Source organism: Bufo bufo, chromosome 1 (assembly GCF_905171765.1).
Source record: "Bufo bufo chromosome 1, aBufBuf1.1, whole genome shotgun sequence".
NCBI classification, from domain to species: Eukaryota; Metazoa; Chordata; class Amphibia; order Anura; family Bufonidae; genus Bufo; species Bufo bufo.
The window spans coordinates 434,995,961-435,011,430 of NC_053389.1; the positions used below are offsets into that span (position 1 = coordinate 434,995,961).

Here is a 15,470-nt window from a genome sequence, read left to right on the forward strand (position 1 = left end):
CCTATACTGCATACTGTGGGGTGCTGTACACTATAGGGTGCTATACTGCATACTGTGGGTTTCTGGTTGCTGTATACTATAGGGTGCTATACTGCATACTGTGGGGTGCTGTATGCTATAGGGTGCTATACTGCATACTGTGGGGTGCTGTATACTATAGGGTGCTATACTGCTTACTGTGGGGTGCTGTATACTGTAGGGTGCTATACTGCTTGCATACTGTGGGGAGCTGTATACTATAGGGTGCTATACTGCATACTGTGGAGTGCTGGGGTGCACTGTAACGCTAGGGTGAGCCGAGCCCCAGTCTCCTGCCTGCAGAGTGGTGCCCACTTCCAGCCTGAGCCCAGCTGCCCAGAGCACTGATCCTGAGCCGCTGGAGTCTTCAGAACTGTAAGTATTTACAGGCATTCACTGTACTCTACCAGGTGTGTGGATTTTTTTTTTTTGTGTGTGTGTTGTGGTGGAGGGTGTGATTGCATGCTAGGGTGTGGGACAGTGGGATTCAGGGGGCCCAAGTAACTTTTTGCCCAGGGTCCAATCAATATTAAAGATGGCCCTGCTTGTCATAGCGGCCTGGGCGGTGGTGGGTCCTTGGAGTTGGTGGTTATGGTGACTCTGGCATGGTGGAGAGGGAGCCAAAGGGGGCTCTGGACTCCCCAGGTATTGGTTTTGGGGTGTGATATGGTGGGTAGCGGCCCATGTTTGGTGTCCTTGGTTACCGGTTTCTGCCTCTGAGCTGGCGTTTATCGGCTAGAGGTAAGTAACTGAGGGCGGGGCAGTTATACATCATTTTACAGGGCTCCAAGGACCCTCCCTGTGCTGGCATTTCTCTAGGATCTTGGTAAGGTTCTTGGAGCGGGGGCCTTCAGGTGGGAAAACCTTTGGGTTAGTTATAGTTATGGTATTTATTGAATTTATGTTATAAATAAAACGGCTGCTGTGGCCAATAAATCCACTTGCTCAGTCTGTAATTATTGGGTTGGGAAGGGGGAGGCCTGTCATGCAATTACTGCAAAAAATGTTCCTTTTCTTTCCTTCTGCCAGTAACTTGTACGACAGATTTATGTACCTACCACAAGTACAGAAAACTGATTATCTGTATAGAAAAAGCATCCAATATGCCCAGTGATCAGAAAAGATTGTTAGGTTACCATAGCAAAAATTCTAAGCTTTTATTGCATCAGTATTTTCAGTGTTGCATTTGTATTAACTCTGTTTTGACCCCCAAACTGCTATTGCTTAATCTTAAGCAGACTTTATATGTACAATATTAGATCAGTGATAATCGTACCTCCACTTCCATCTTGTGAACAATTTCATAGTCTATAGCCAAAGAGTTTTTGACCAGGATTTGTACCAGTCCAGTATTTACAATTCGTTGTGGGCTTACTGTGAAGCAATCTGCATCCTCTCCTTTCAGATACAGGTTAAAAGCTCCATTCTGGTCCTTAAATAGCAGAAATTGAGATTTTGAACATATGAGACATTATTTCAGATACATTTTTTACCTTTGGGCTAAATAAATTGCAGTGTATTATGCCAGTAGGTGTATCAGGGACCAATAAAGCCTATGGCAGGCCTGGAAGCCTTTGCTAGGCCTCAGCTGCAATGGCAATCATAAAAGCGCCAACGAGATGACAGAGGGTGCCCTCTTGCTTCCCCAAAATATTATGTCAAAACTAAAGTCGAGGGAAATACCTGAGTACACATATTATTTCAGACTTAAAATTAATTTAATTCAAAATGAATTCAGAATAAATTCAAAATTAAATTAAGACTCCAAACTTCAACCTATTAGGCTACTTTCACACTTGCGGCAGTGTGATCCTGCAAGCAGTTCCGTCGTCGGAACTGCCTGCCGGATCCGCCGATCTGGATGTGACTGAAAGCATTTGTGAGACGCATCCGGATGCGGATCCGTCTCACAAATGCATAGCAAGAACGAATCCATCTCTCCGCTTGTCATGCGGACAGACGGATCCGTCTTGTATCTTTTTTCACATTTTTACCGGTCTGTGAATGCGCAGACCGGAAGGACGGATCCGGCATTCCGGTATTTCCGGCACTAATACATTCCTATGGAGAAAAATGCCGGATCCGGCATTCAGGCAAGTCTTTAATTTTTTTCGCCGGTTGCTACGGTTTTCTCTTTTGCCTGATCAGTCAAAACTACTGAACTGAAGACATCCTGATGCATCCTAAACGAATTACTCTCCATTCAGAATGCATGGGGATATGCCTGATTAGTTCTTTTCCGGTATAGAGCCCCTGTGACGGAACTCTATGCCGGAAAAGAAAAACGTTAGTGTGAAAGTACCCTTAGACCCTCAAAATGTATTCATACACCAGACCAGATGCCAAATTTAATTCAGAACTCAAACCAAACTCTGACAATGAATCAGACCCCAAAATTAATTCAGACACCAGTGGTGTCTTAGAAGCACTACTGGTGGACTACATCTCCCTGGGTTTAAATGTCCTGCTCTGCATTTGGTCAAGGTAACCTACTGATATGCCAATTGTGGAGGTGATAGCAATGCCACCTTTCTGATTGGCATATCAATAGGTTACAAAATGAAGATCAGGACATCTGGGCAGCGATATCACATGTTAGCAGCTCATAGTAAGCTCACTGCTCAGTGGTTCAGTAGGCTGCTAACATGTTATGTTTTGTGTCGTTGCTTATCCCCGGCCTCTTACATAGACTGCAATATTAAAAAACATGTGCCAGCACCTGCATCCTGCCACTCTAGGCTAACCTCATGGGTGCCTTGTTAAATAAAAATACCCCTGAGCTCCAGCCTTTAGACTCCTTAAAAACACAAGTCAAATCTTTAGGCCAATTTTCTTCAGTGTGAAAGTTACATTAAAAAAGTTACAAAAAGACGCTAAAAAAAAAAAAGATATCATTTAACTGAACGTCCAAAAGGGGCAATATGATAATTCTAATTATTCCTCAAAAACAAGTGATGAATATACTTTAAAGGCAATGTACGACATTAAAAAAAATAGCAAGGCTGCTTTCTTTCAAAGACCGTGTTGTCCATAGACTATATCTGGAATTGTAGTTTCAATAACAGACCATGGACATGTGTTTTTGGAAATAATATAAGTGGGGCACTGGGAAAAATGCTTTCTTTAAAGGGACTCTGTCACCACTTTCTAACCCCCCCCCCTTTTAAAAGTATTGTTATCTCCATGGCGCCCCTGTGATTACAAAGGTGTTGTTAGAAGATAAATTCGCCGTCTCCTTTTGATAAAAAGAGCTTTTATCTAACCTGTCAATCTTCTTGATAAGGTGCCCAGGGCGTTTCTGTTGGTCTCAAGCTGCCGCCCGCCGCCGCCGCCGTTGGTGCCCAGCTCCTCCCCTGATGCTTTCAGCGCCGCCTGAATGTAATGAAATACGCCTCCGGCTCTCGCTCAGTGCCCCCTCCTCCTTTTCAAAGATCCCGCGCGTGCGCACAGGCCTGTGCCTGATGCGCCCGTGCGGACATTTACAATCAGCCTCATTGAGCGAAGTGCGCATGCGCGCACTTCGCTCAACCTCCTCATCAGACGAGCACTGCAGCCAGCCACAGCCTGGCTGGCTGCAGTGCTCGTCTGATGAGGAGGTTGAGTGAAGTGCGCGCATGCGCACTTCGCTCAATGAGGCTGATTGTAAATGTCCGCACGGGCGCATCAGGCACAGGCCTGTGCGCACGCGCGGGATCTTTGAAAAGGAGGAGGGGGCACTGAGCGAGAGCCGGAGGCGTATTTCATTACATTCAGGCGGCGCTGAAAGCATCAGGGGAGGAGCTGGGCACCAACGGCGGCGGAGGCGGGCGGCAGCTTGAGACCAACAGAAACGCCCTGGGCACCTTATCAAGAAGATTGACAGGTTAGATAAAAGCTCTTTTTATCAAAAGGAGACGGCGAATTTATCTTCTAACAACACCTTTGTAATCACAGGGGCGCCATGGAGATAACAATACTTTTAAAAGGGGGGGTTAGAAAGTGGTGACAGAGTCCCTTTAAATAAAGCACACTTCTTACATGCTTAAAGCGACCCTCTGGTTCTCTAGTTAATGTGATTTTTTTCTTCTTGAAGCAGAGGGTCATTTTAAAATTGAAGGTAATGTAAGCAACACAGAACAATTTACATACCTTGTCAGGATCATTAGCAGTGATAGTAAGATTTGCCACTGGTACCCGCAAAGAGGAATGTTCCTCAATCTCTCCAAAGAACCTGTCCACAGGGCCAGCAGTAAAATTACAGTCAGTCACTTCACAGTTGTAAAACTGAGGCTTATTGTCATTAATGTCTAGTACACGAATGGTAACACTTGTATTGGCTGTTGCATTCTGTCCATAAATATTCAACTGATTTTCTTGGGCCTGTGGGAAAGAAATGAGCGTTTTAATCTTTTTTAAATAATACGATTGACCAGATAAGAGACATGGCCACTTATCAGCCTGTAAGCAGGTACATTTGAAATTCTTTGTGTATACCACTTTAGTTCAATCATGACTAGAACTGAAAGAGTCTCGATGACCCTTTTTTTCAATATCTGCATTTCATTGACAGCTGTACCATGTCAGAGTAGCTGGAAAGGAGAAATAATCATTTCCAGGCTGCCAGCTTGCAGAAGGAGATGTCAACACCAGCATGGGCCAAGAAAGAGCCAGACACTGACATGGGCAAGTGCATTGTGGAGCTGTAGCTCCGCATCACAACTATGACAAGAGAAGGAAGTGGGGAGCCCATACTGGGGCATTGACTGAGCACCAGAAATTTAAATTTCACAGAGACCACAAGGGCCTGAACAACTTGCCATCGGCCTGAGATTATTGTAGGTCTCATCTGGACAATGGTGGTCAGTGGGAACAAGTGACTGTGAGCCTGAGTGGAAGCTGTGCAGTGGGTCCCTGAAGTAGCAACAGTCACCTAGGGGTCCAAAAGTGTCAGCGTAGTACCATGTTGCACAGCCAGAGAATTGTCACGGTTGGTAAGTCAGTGATCTGATGGAGAGAGTGTCTTAGAGACTGAGGGCTGTGTGAGACTTCACTCCTTAGGGGACCCATAGCTGGGTCAGTGTGGGCTGTGGGGGACTTCAGACCTAAAAAGAGCAATTTCTGATATTGTGGATGCTGGTATGGCCTTAAGAGGAGGCCCAAAATGATGTCCAACAAGTTCATATAGATGTGAAAGTCATGGGTCTACACAGAAAAAGGTTACAGCAGCAAATGGGTAGCAGGAGGAACTAGAAAGATAATGCTGTGCTGCAGAACAAACTTAGAGTGCTCTGGCCCCCTGGGCAGTAAAGAATTGGCCCCAAATGTCCCCATACCAATGGCACAATAATTACCACTTTTCTGTATGGCCGGACTAGAGCGTAGGGGGAGGCCAGCATGATGAAGGGGGGGAGTCGGGGAGCGTTGCTAGGCAGGGATTGGTGGGTTTAAAGGGGAGGGGTGGAGTTTAAGGGGGCCCCTTAAATAGGGTGGTGGGAGAAGAGCAGGTAGCCATTTTAACAAGGGACTGAAGCAGGCAGGGGGTAACTTTCAAACTAGCGTTTTTCTTTTCCGGCACTGAGTTCTGTCCTAGGGGCTCTATACCAGTAAAGAACCGATCAGTTTTATCCCCATGCATTCTGAATAGAGAGCATTCCGTTCAGGATGCATCAGGATGTCTTCAGTTCAGTCTTTTTGACTGATCAGGAAGGAAATAATACCGCAGCATGCTACGGTTTTATCTCCGGCCCAAAATACTGAACACTTGCCAGAATGCCTTTTTTTACATAGGAAAATTCAAAATACTGGAATGCCGGATCCGTCCTTCCGGTCTGCGCATGCACAGACCGAAAAAAATGTGAAAAAAATAAATGCCGGATACGTTTTTCCTGATGATACCGGAAAGATGGATCCGGCATTTCAATGCATTTGTAAGATGGATCAGTATCCTGATCAATCTTAAAATGCCATCAGTTGGCATACCTTTTGACGGATCCGGCAGGCAGTACCGGTGACGGATTCCTCGGATTCCTCTGCTGCAAGTGTGAAAGTACCCTTAGGTCGTTAATATGTCCATATATGTTATACATATGTTGGGGGGTGTTGGCATATGCTGTGGCATATGAGTTTGTTATTCTATTTTTAAGGAAAGTTTAAATATGTGGCAATAGAATACCAGACACAATACTTACAACTGTGCCATGTAACAGTGTCATTTCCAGTGCCTGTCAGTATCCTTACAACACTGCGATAGTATATAGTGTGAGTGTGTCATAGTTGTCTGCTGTGGACAACAATTTCCATTTTGAGTAGTCATGTTGAGTCTGTGCGAGTATGTGCATACAGTGGTGCTTGAAAGTTTGTGAACCCTTCAGAAGCTTCGATATTTTTGCATACATTTGACCTGAATCAGATTTTCACACAAGTCCTAAAAGTAGACAAATATAGCCAAATCAAACAAATGAGTTATTAGTCAGTAGTGATGAGCGGCAGGGGTCATATTCGAATTTGTGATATTTCGCAAATATTTTGTAGCATATTCGTCATATTCGCGAATTCATATATTCGTTATATTCTACATTCTTTTTTTTACGCGGAAATCGGCATGGTAATGATCGTGTAATATGCGAATATTGCGCGCTCAATACAGGCGTGGGTCAAAAACTAATATATAGCACTATAGAATATAGTGCTATATATTTGTTTTTAGATTATTCGTCATTTTTTCCAGCTGAACACATGATCCCTCCCTGCTTCTTGCTTGTGGGCCAATGAGTCATTGGCCCACAAGCAAATTAAGCAGGGAGGAATCATGACTTGAGATGGAAAACAATTACGAATATTCTAAAAAACTAATATATAGAACTATATTGAATATAGTGCTATATATTTGTTTTTTAGAATATTCGTAATTTTTTTTCATCTGAAGTCATGATTCCTCCCTGCTGAAGTTGCTTGTGGGCCAATGGCTCATTGGCCCACAAGCAAGAAGCAGGGAGGAATCATGTGTTCAGATGGAAAAAATTACGAATATTCGATATAACGAATATATAGCACTATATTCTAAATATTCGCGAATTCTTGAAGTGGCAATATTTGCGATAAAAATTCGCTTTTGAATATTCGTGCTCAACACTATTAGTCAGTAGTCTTGGTAATTTGTTTATTGATGAAAATGATCCAATATCATGTCTGTGAGTGACAAAAGAATTACTGCCAGGTCTTTTCAAGCAATGGGATGACAATCAGGTGTGAGTGGGAGACCTGTTTTATTTAAAGAATAGGAATCTGTCATAGTCTGATCTTCACAACACATTTGTGGAAGTGTATCATGGTACGAACAAAGGAGATTTCTGAGGGCCTCAGAAGAAGAGTTGTTGATGCTCATCAGACCGGAAAAGCTTACAAAACCATCTTTGGACACCACCAATCAACAGTCAAACTTTGCTGTCTCAGTTAATGACCCTCATTTAGAATTCATATTAATTGTAATTAGTCTGTTACCCACCATACTTACTGTACTTTGCTGCCATCTAGTGGCCATTGTTATATTTAATTTATTTAAGTTATCTATGGTTGTAATTCATTATGTCATTCATCTTCTGCTCTTCTGTAAGTTCACTTCCTGTGTCCTTCACTCTTTTCCTGTTTGTTAGACATGCTTCACAGAGCTGGAAAGAGTATTTTCATTTGACTTCTATAATAATTTCTCAAGATACATTCAATAAATTACCTAGAGGTATATCCATTGCATATCCCTCACTGGAATTCTACATGCAACCAGTATCACTAGGGAAATAATGCAGAGTCCAGACAATGCAGATGCAGGAAGCAGAGTCCACACTTATTGCAGACCAAAATGTAAGATCTAAACGTGTGATCAAACCAAAACAAAAGATTAGAGATAACTTTGAGGCAATCAGAGATGAGTTTCGCAACAATCCAGATGACTAATAGGAAAGAGCCGAACACTACACAGCACCATGCTTTAACAATAACGCAGCAGGAGTTGACTGCAGTTTTGAATCGTTTTATCTGCTGCCTGCAGGGAACCATCTATTGTCCTTTTGTTGTAATTCAATCTGAGTATATACTCCATTATAAAACGTTTTTTATTGCGTCCTTTATGTTTTTGTACCTGCATTAATTTTTATAGTAAAGTATAATAAAGTTTTGCCTGCTTTTTACATTCTACTGTACCTATGTAGTGATATATTTTATATATTTGTATTGAACTTATATTTTTATTCTTATTTGTCTGCTTTTTATTAATTCAGCTGATTCTGGGTGTGCCTTCCTTACCCTGTACCCTTTAAATCTCAGCTTCCTGTTTGATTTGTTCTTTCTGAGGAAGGAGGTTGTAATTTGAAAACCCATTCATACTAGGCCCTTTTATCTATAATTTTATTTTATGTAATTTGTTTTTATTTCTCAATAAATTATTCTCTTGCTTGGAAAAGCGCTCCGAATTTTGACCTCTTACTTATTTACCTCCACTTTTACCTACAAGGATCCAGTCGGACCCTGTGGAAAGGAGCAGCAGTTCCATCCTATACTCATCTGTCATGCTTTCAGCAGAGTTGTGCCTGTGTCTCTGCACAATGGTAACTATAATGTTCAGTCCTTGATCTGTCATATATTGACATTCATATTGGCACTATATTGGAATGTTTAACCTACTGGGGGCACTATATGGGTCATTTAAAGGGGTTGTCTGGGTACAGAGCTGAACCCGGACATAAGTTCCCCCTCGCACATTTAGCCTGTATGAGGGGAGCATCGGAGGATTTCTTGATCCGATGCTCCCCCTTGCCCTGCGCGACGCAGCTTTTTCTTCACTACCGGTAACATACCGGGCTTCTCATGGGTATGCTAGGCGGAGGCTTCCACCTAACAGTGAATCCGCCCTAGGCTGTTTTACAGGCTCGGGTAGCACTAAAGACCGCCCATTAGTGCCGTGACATCACCGGGATCACTGATAGGTGGAAGCCTCTGCTTAGCATACTGAGAAAAAGTCGGGTATGTCACCGGTAGTAACCAAACAGCCCTTGTCCTGCACGAATGCTCCGATGCTCCACTCATACAGGCTAAATGTGAGAAGGGGACCTTATGTCTGGATTCTGCTCTGAACCTGGACAACCTCTTTAAGTTACTGGGAGCACAATATGGGGAATTTAAGCTACTGGGGGCACTATAAGGGTCATTTAAGCTGCTGGGGGCAAAATAAGGGGTATTATAATTACTGGGGTACTATATTGGAGCGTTCTAATTACCAGGGGCACTAGAGGGGCCTTATTACTTCTGGGAGCACAAAGGGGTCTATCAATACTGGGGTCAATGTTAGGGCAATTTACTGCTAGTTCACTATGGGGGCGTTTTATCACTGTTATCATTATTGGGGCTCTATTACTAATGAGGGCACTCTGGGAGAGAACTATTAGTATTAGTGGGAGCACTGCCACTATAAGAGGGCTATCTATATGGCACTATCAGGGCCGGGCTGACACAGCCTCTGGGCGGCAGGCAGGCCACTGACCACGTTGCTGCTGCTGCCGCGCCTGCTAGGCTGCCGGCCGCGCTGGAGGATGGAGGGAGTAGTGAGCACTTGGCACTGACTTACGTGCTCCCTCCCCGCTCCGCCTCCTGGCTCGGCCGCTCCGCTGCTCTGGTCTCTGCTCAGTCGCTTGCCTGACTGGCTGCATACAGCGCGCACTTTGACCTGACGCGCTGTACGCAGTCAGGTCACATGTGCGCCCTCTGGAGACCAGGAGCAGCGCAGGCAGCAGCACAGCACTGTGTCACGACCCAGCCCAGGCCCCAGCAGGGATAGAGCGTGAAAGTCTGCCCTGAAGTGAAGTAAGATAGTTCTTAAATAAAGATAATATTCTTTTCCATCTGATCTGAGGTCTGAAGGGGTTCTGGATGGGGTAAAATTACAAGGGACGCCTCGGGGGGGGGGGGGGGAAGGGGGTTGGGTGGGTTGGGGTGAATGTCTGATTAATAACAAACATACATATCTAAATGGTGGGGGGAAGGGGGGGGCGCACTTGGGCAGCTCAGCCTCTGTTGGTGGTGGACCTTGTCCCAGCCCTGGGCACTATTATTTCTACTGTATAGTATGTGAGGGCATTGCGGAACACAACAGTTTTGAGGGTAGTAGTAGCGGCAATAGAATAAAGGCAGCACTGCAGTGGGGTTTTTATAAATACTGGGGCTTCTACAGTGGGCCTTACAAATACTAGGGTCACTATAGGAGGTAGGCATTATATTTACTGGGGACACTATAGGGGACTTTATTACTACTGTGGGCTCTAAACGGGTGAGTTATAAATCAGCCTTATTAGTACTGTGGGCTCTAAATAGGTGCCTTGTGGGTTTGTTACTGCTGGGACTGGGGACTATAGGGGGCTTTATTTCTATTAGGAGTCTTATGGGATCATTATTAATATTGGGGTACTTAGGGGGCATTATACTGTATATGGAATAATGTGGAGGGTATAACTATTAATGAGGTTGCTATTAGGGGTACTATGGGGGCTCTATTACTATTGGGGCAGTCTGGGAGGCTATTACTATGGGGGTACTATCTATATGGTACTGTAATACAGTATAGTGTTTGAGGGAATTGGAGACTACAACTGGCATAGTATTTGGGTAGCAGCAGGGTGACCATGTTGGGACACCAGGGGGAAGGAGGATGATGGAACAGTGAGGGATCTAAGATGCCTGTGTGTCAAACTCTACAGAGACAAGACGTGGCTGAAATAATTTGGCAGTCTGGTCCAAACAGAGAAGATGAGAAAAGAGGATTTCTACATCACAGGAGACATCACTGGATGAAAGAGGGCTGTGGCGCTTAAAATGCTGTAGTCATTCCAGTTTTCACCTCAGGAAGCAGAAACCGCAAGAACCATTATAGATATAGATAGATATATTAGTTACATAAATTTTACTTTTTATTTGTGCACCGCCTTTTTAAGATTTAAAGCCCACTTACCCATACCACCTTTATATGGTAGGCAGGGTTAGACAGGTTAAGTATGGGCTGCTACACATGGGCCTGTGCTGTGGGCTAGCGCCCCAGGCTAAAATTTGCCAGCCAGCCCCTGACAACGACCTTAAGCACACAAGTCATTCTACCAAAGAATTGTTAAAGAAGAATAATGTTAAAGATTTGGAATGGCCAAGTCAAAGTCCTGACCTTTATCCAGTATAAAAATACTGTAGAAGGACCTCATGCAAGTACTGTAGGACATGGGAGGAAACCCATCAACATAACAGGGTTGATTTTGAACGGAGGAATGGGCAAATTTCCTCCAAGCCGATCTGTAGGACTAATTAACAATTACCAGAAATGTTTAGTTGCAGTTATTGCTACACAAGGAGGTCACATCAGATACTGTAGGCAAAGGTTAACATGTTTTTGCCACTCACAGAGATGTGATATTGGATCATTTTACGCAATAAATAATTGATAAAGTCTAATATTTTGCATCATCTGATGTAGATTTAGGTCAAATTTATGCAGAAATATAGAAAATTCTGTAGGTTTTACATATTTTCAAGCACCACTGTAGTTTAGCTATGTCATACTCACCACCACTTGTATTATAATCTGTTCCCCATCGTCCAAAAGAGCTTCCCGGTCTATGTCTCCTGCTACATCGATTTCTCCATTCATTTTTATGACAAATAGATCAGAATTAGGAGAACCTGCAGAAAGAAAGAGTTTTAGTGCAGTATGTTTAAAAAACTATGATATGCAAGTTCAGTAGATTATATATCATAATGAATGTATTACATACTTACTTTCAATGTAATATAGGATGTCATAATTGAGTCCCCTGTCACCGTCTACAGCAGAAACTGTCAATACCCTGTGGTTCTGTATGAAAACAAAATGCAGACTTAGTGTAAACATCTTGCTAGTAGTGATGAGCGGCATAGGCAATATTTGAATTTTAATTTAATAACTTGTTACACCCTCTCTGGGTGGTTCACAATTAGGAAAAAAAAGGGGCAAGGCAACAACAGCCAATCATATTTCAGCCATTGACCTCCCTTGGATGTGGTATCCCTTTCTTAAGCTCCCTCTCCGGCATCGTACCCTGATTCTCCATTACCCGTGATCACCATGGTAGGCGCAGAAAAGAACATCGATAGTTGATAGGGAAGACATCCGAATAGATCGTCGCCGTCACGGGGACGTGCAATCGCCCAGAGGTTAACCAGAGTCACCAATGCGGCAGCAGGCCCTCACCCCTAATGTTTTAGATGCTCCAAATGTTTTTGAGGGTCACCAGCAGGCCATCAATCATAACTTTTCAAGGGTGTGTATGATGCCCTCCTTTATGTGTAACAAAGGGTGTATTGGAGTGCCTGTTCCTTGTAATTTTTGGCAGCCCTTTTACTTAGTGGATAGGCTTTATGAGTGTAGGAGTCTCTACCTGAACTATTGTACCACAATGTGAATGAGGCCCTCCATTATGTGATATACAGGTTGTATCGGAGTACCTCTTCCTTGTAATTTTTGGCAGCACTTGCACTTTATATACAAGTAAATATACAGGAAAGAATGTTTCTTAACAATTTTTCCTCGACATTTTTTTTTTCCGGTTTTGTGCGTATTATTGTCAGTCTGTAAAAGTGGCGTACTACTCAGACAACATGGTTCCCAGCAGTGACCTGGGAGTCCAAGATGCATCCAGACATCCTCGCCATGTTGTTCCCGAACCATTTTAGTGGTGTTTCCATCAATTTCTGACATTTTCCTATGAACCAGGCACCCTCCCCTCTTCAGGGCAGGGGGTGCCTGGTTTAATGCTTGGGTTCTCCCATTGACTTCTCCCATTGAGCACCCGAGCCTCCCGATGTGTTCGGCCAGAGCACCCGAGCACTTTGGTGCTCAATCAACACTAATATGCACATATTGCATGCGCAATTTCATTACCTATAACACACAACACACAATATATATGCCGAAAGCCAGGTATGTGCAAGCCAACAATCTATCCATGAGACAGGTACATTCAGTATACCTTACAATGGCACACAAGGCTGCCATTGTAAGGTATGCTGACTGTACCTGTCTTATGGATAGGTTGTTGGCTTGCACATACCTGGCTTTTTTTGGCATACAGCCTTTGTGTGATTGTCTGTTACGGTATATGTTGTCTATTGAATGTAATAGGTAATAATTTATTTTAAAAATAAAATAATATAGCATCTATAAAAAGAAATTTTTAATGATAGGTAGGAAAATATTTATAATTAAAGTTTATTAATGATATGTAAAATAATAACTATAAAAAAAAAAGTATGGATGATAGATAGCATAAGGATAAAGAGAAGCTATATACAATAAGCGAAAAAAGATTATAGGTTAATCTAGTGATCGCAAATTTGTGATTAGAATATTCGCGCTCAACACTACTTGCTAGTTACTACCATCTTTTCTTTACAAATAAAGACATTTAACTTTCTGTTATTTGTATTTTTGGCATTTTGCCTGCAGTAATTGAGGATGTTACCTAGAATACACACTGGATATGTACGTCCTTCTCTAAGGGTACAGCCACCGTCAGGTTTCTTGATGCAGTTTTGCTGTAATTCACCCACTGGCCCCTGGTATTGGCCATACGGCTCAGGTAGGTGAGTGTTAGGACCCGAACTACTTGAGAAAACTTGGCACGGTGCTCGGGCTCAGACATGTCCTACATAGTAGGATATGTTGACTAATCTCTCAATTTTAACATCAGTTTGAGAGTTTACCGCAGAGTGCACCTGTCTTTGCTATTATTATATTGATGCAGTTTTGGAAACCAAAATCAGGAGTGAATCATAAAAGGAGAGAAAGGACAGATATGGCTTCTCCACTTTTTTGACACTAGTCCTGGTTTTGGCTTTCAAAAATGCACCAGAAAACCTGAACATGTGGCCATACCCTAATGAAATCTCACCAGAGGAGTAATTACTCACCTAAACTTTGTTGAGGCATAAATAGGGAGCTAAGACACCCTCACACGTTTTAATGGGGTTTGTCCAATAAAGACTTTCATGACATACTGGCTAGATTTTCAATAAAAGTCCGATCTGTGAGTGAGAACAATAAATTCCAAGCAAACCAAACCAATAGTTTGTATAATGTACTGTCTGGAAAAACTGAGTACAGAAAGAACCCAAAGTGCCAATGGCAGGTGTGGGCAACACTTTTTTTTATAATCTTTGGTTACAACTGGATAGTTGGAATCAACCAGGGCAGCTTTCCAGTATGTGACACTACCTGAAGTTTATTCTTTTTTGCTCTGCCTTTATCTGTATTATTAGTACAGGAATGGTAGGGAAAGGTGGACTTCATAAGTTTCAGACAACTTGACCTCATTGAGCTTCCTTTAGGCTGCCTGTACACATTTCAAACAGCATGTACAGTTAGTGGTGATCAACATGCAGATCCTGCTGCCTTTCCACAACCAAAGCCAGGACTGGATTTAAACAGAATCTGTTAACCCGATTCAGGACTATTATGTACAGTAATAAATGAATAGTACTGCAGATATGGAGTCCAGATCACTATTTTTTTTTCCTACTGCCCCCCCACTCCCCTGCTATCAGCGTTCAGAGCTGTTTTGAAATACATTGTCAGGACATGCGCACCTAATTTAACACCCCAGAGTGGCATTACTATTCTTTCACCATTCTACTGTCTTTTATTGCTAACACCAATGTCATTCTTGTGTTTATTTCCAGGTTCTTCTCAAGTGTGCATTGATCTTACTATCTTGAAACTGTTATGTTCAAGTAATATGCCTGGTTTACCAGAAGGTGGCAGTGTATATGGCATAGAGAGAGAGATTTCTACATAGAATGGAACTCACCATTCCATGTTCCCCCCTTTGGGCAGAAGTGGGCGAGTACTGCTTCCTACTATAAGGGAGGGGCAGCAGTTCTAGAGAGTTCTAGTCTAGGCTAGACAGTGAGGTGTAAGCCTAGGCACGGACACAGCCAGACATGCCTATAACAGCAAGTGCAGGCTAAGGCTACTTTCACACGCGTTTGGTGCGGATCCGTCTTGTATCTGCACAGACAGATCCGCACTAATAATGAAAATGCTTGTATCCGTTAATAACGGATCTGTTCGCATTATTCATTCAAAAAAAGTCTAAGTCAAAACGGATCCGTCTTGACTTACATTGAAAGTCAATGGGGGACGGATCCGTTTTCAATTGCACCATATTGTGTCAGTAAAAAACTGATCCATCCCCATTGACTTACATTGTGAGTCAGGACGGATCCATTTGGCTCCGCATAGTCAGGCGGTCACCAAAATGCTGCAAGCTGCGTTTTAGTGATCGTCTAAAAAACGCAACGGAGACAAAACGCAGCCAAATTAATGCATTCTCAACGGATCCTTATCCATTCAGAATGCATTGGGGCTGAACTGATCCGTTTTGGGCCGCTTGTGAGATCCCTGAAATGGA

At 43.1% G+C, this 15,470-nt stretch overlaps 1 protein-coding gene across 2 annotated transcripts in view; it reads right to left on the reverse strand.

The window, feature by feature from the left end:
* CDHR2 (cadherin related family member 2) overlaps positions 1-15,470 on the reverse strand; it is a 235,202-nt gene that overhangs the window by 100,120 nt on the left and 119,612 nt on the right. For both annotated transcript variants that reach the window (XM_040406756.1, XM_040406746.1), the window contains exons 10-13: positions 11,803-11,878; positions 11,591-11,706; positions 4,147-4,377; positions 1,295-1,450 (exon numbers count right to left, since the gene is read on the reverse strand). In XM_040406756.1, coding sequence (XP_040262690.1) covers positions 1,295-1,450; positions 4,147-4,377; positions 11,591-11,706; positions 11,803-11,878 — 579 coding nt within the window. The remainder of the gene's footprint in view (positions 1-1,294; positions 1,451-4,146; positions 4,378-11,590; positions 11,707-11,802; positions 11,879-15,470) is intronic.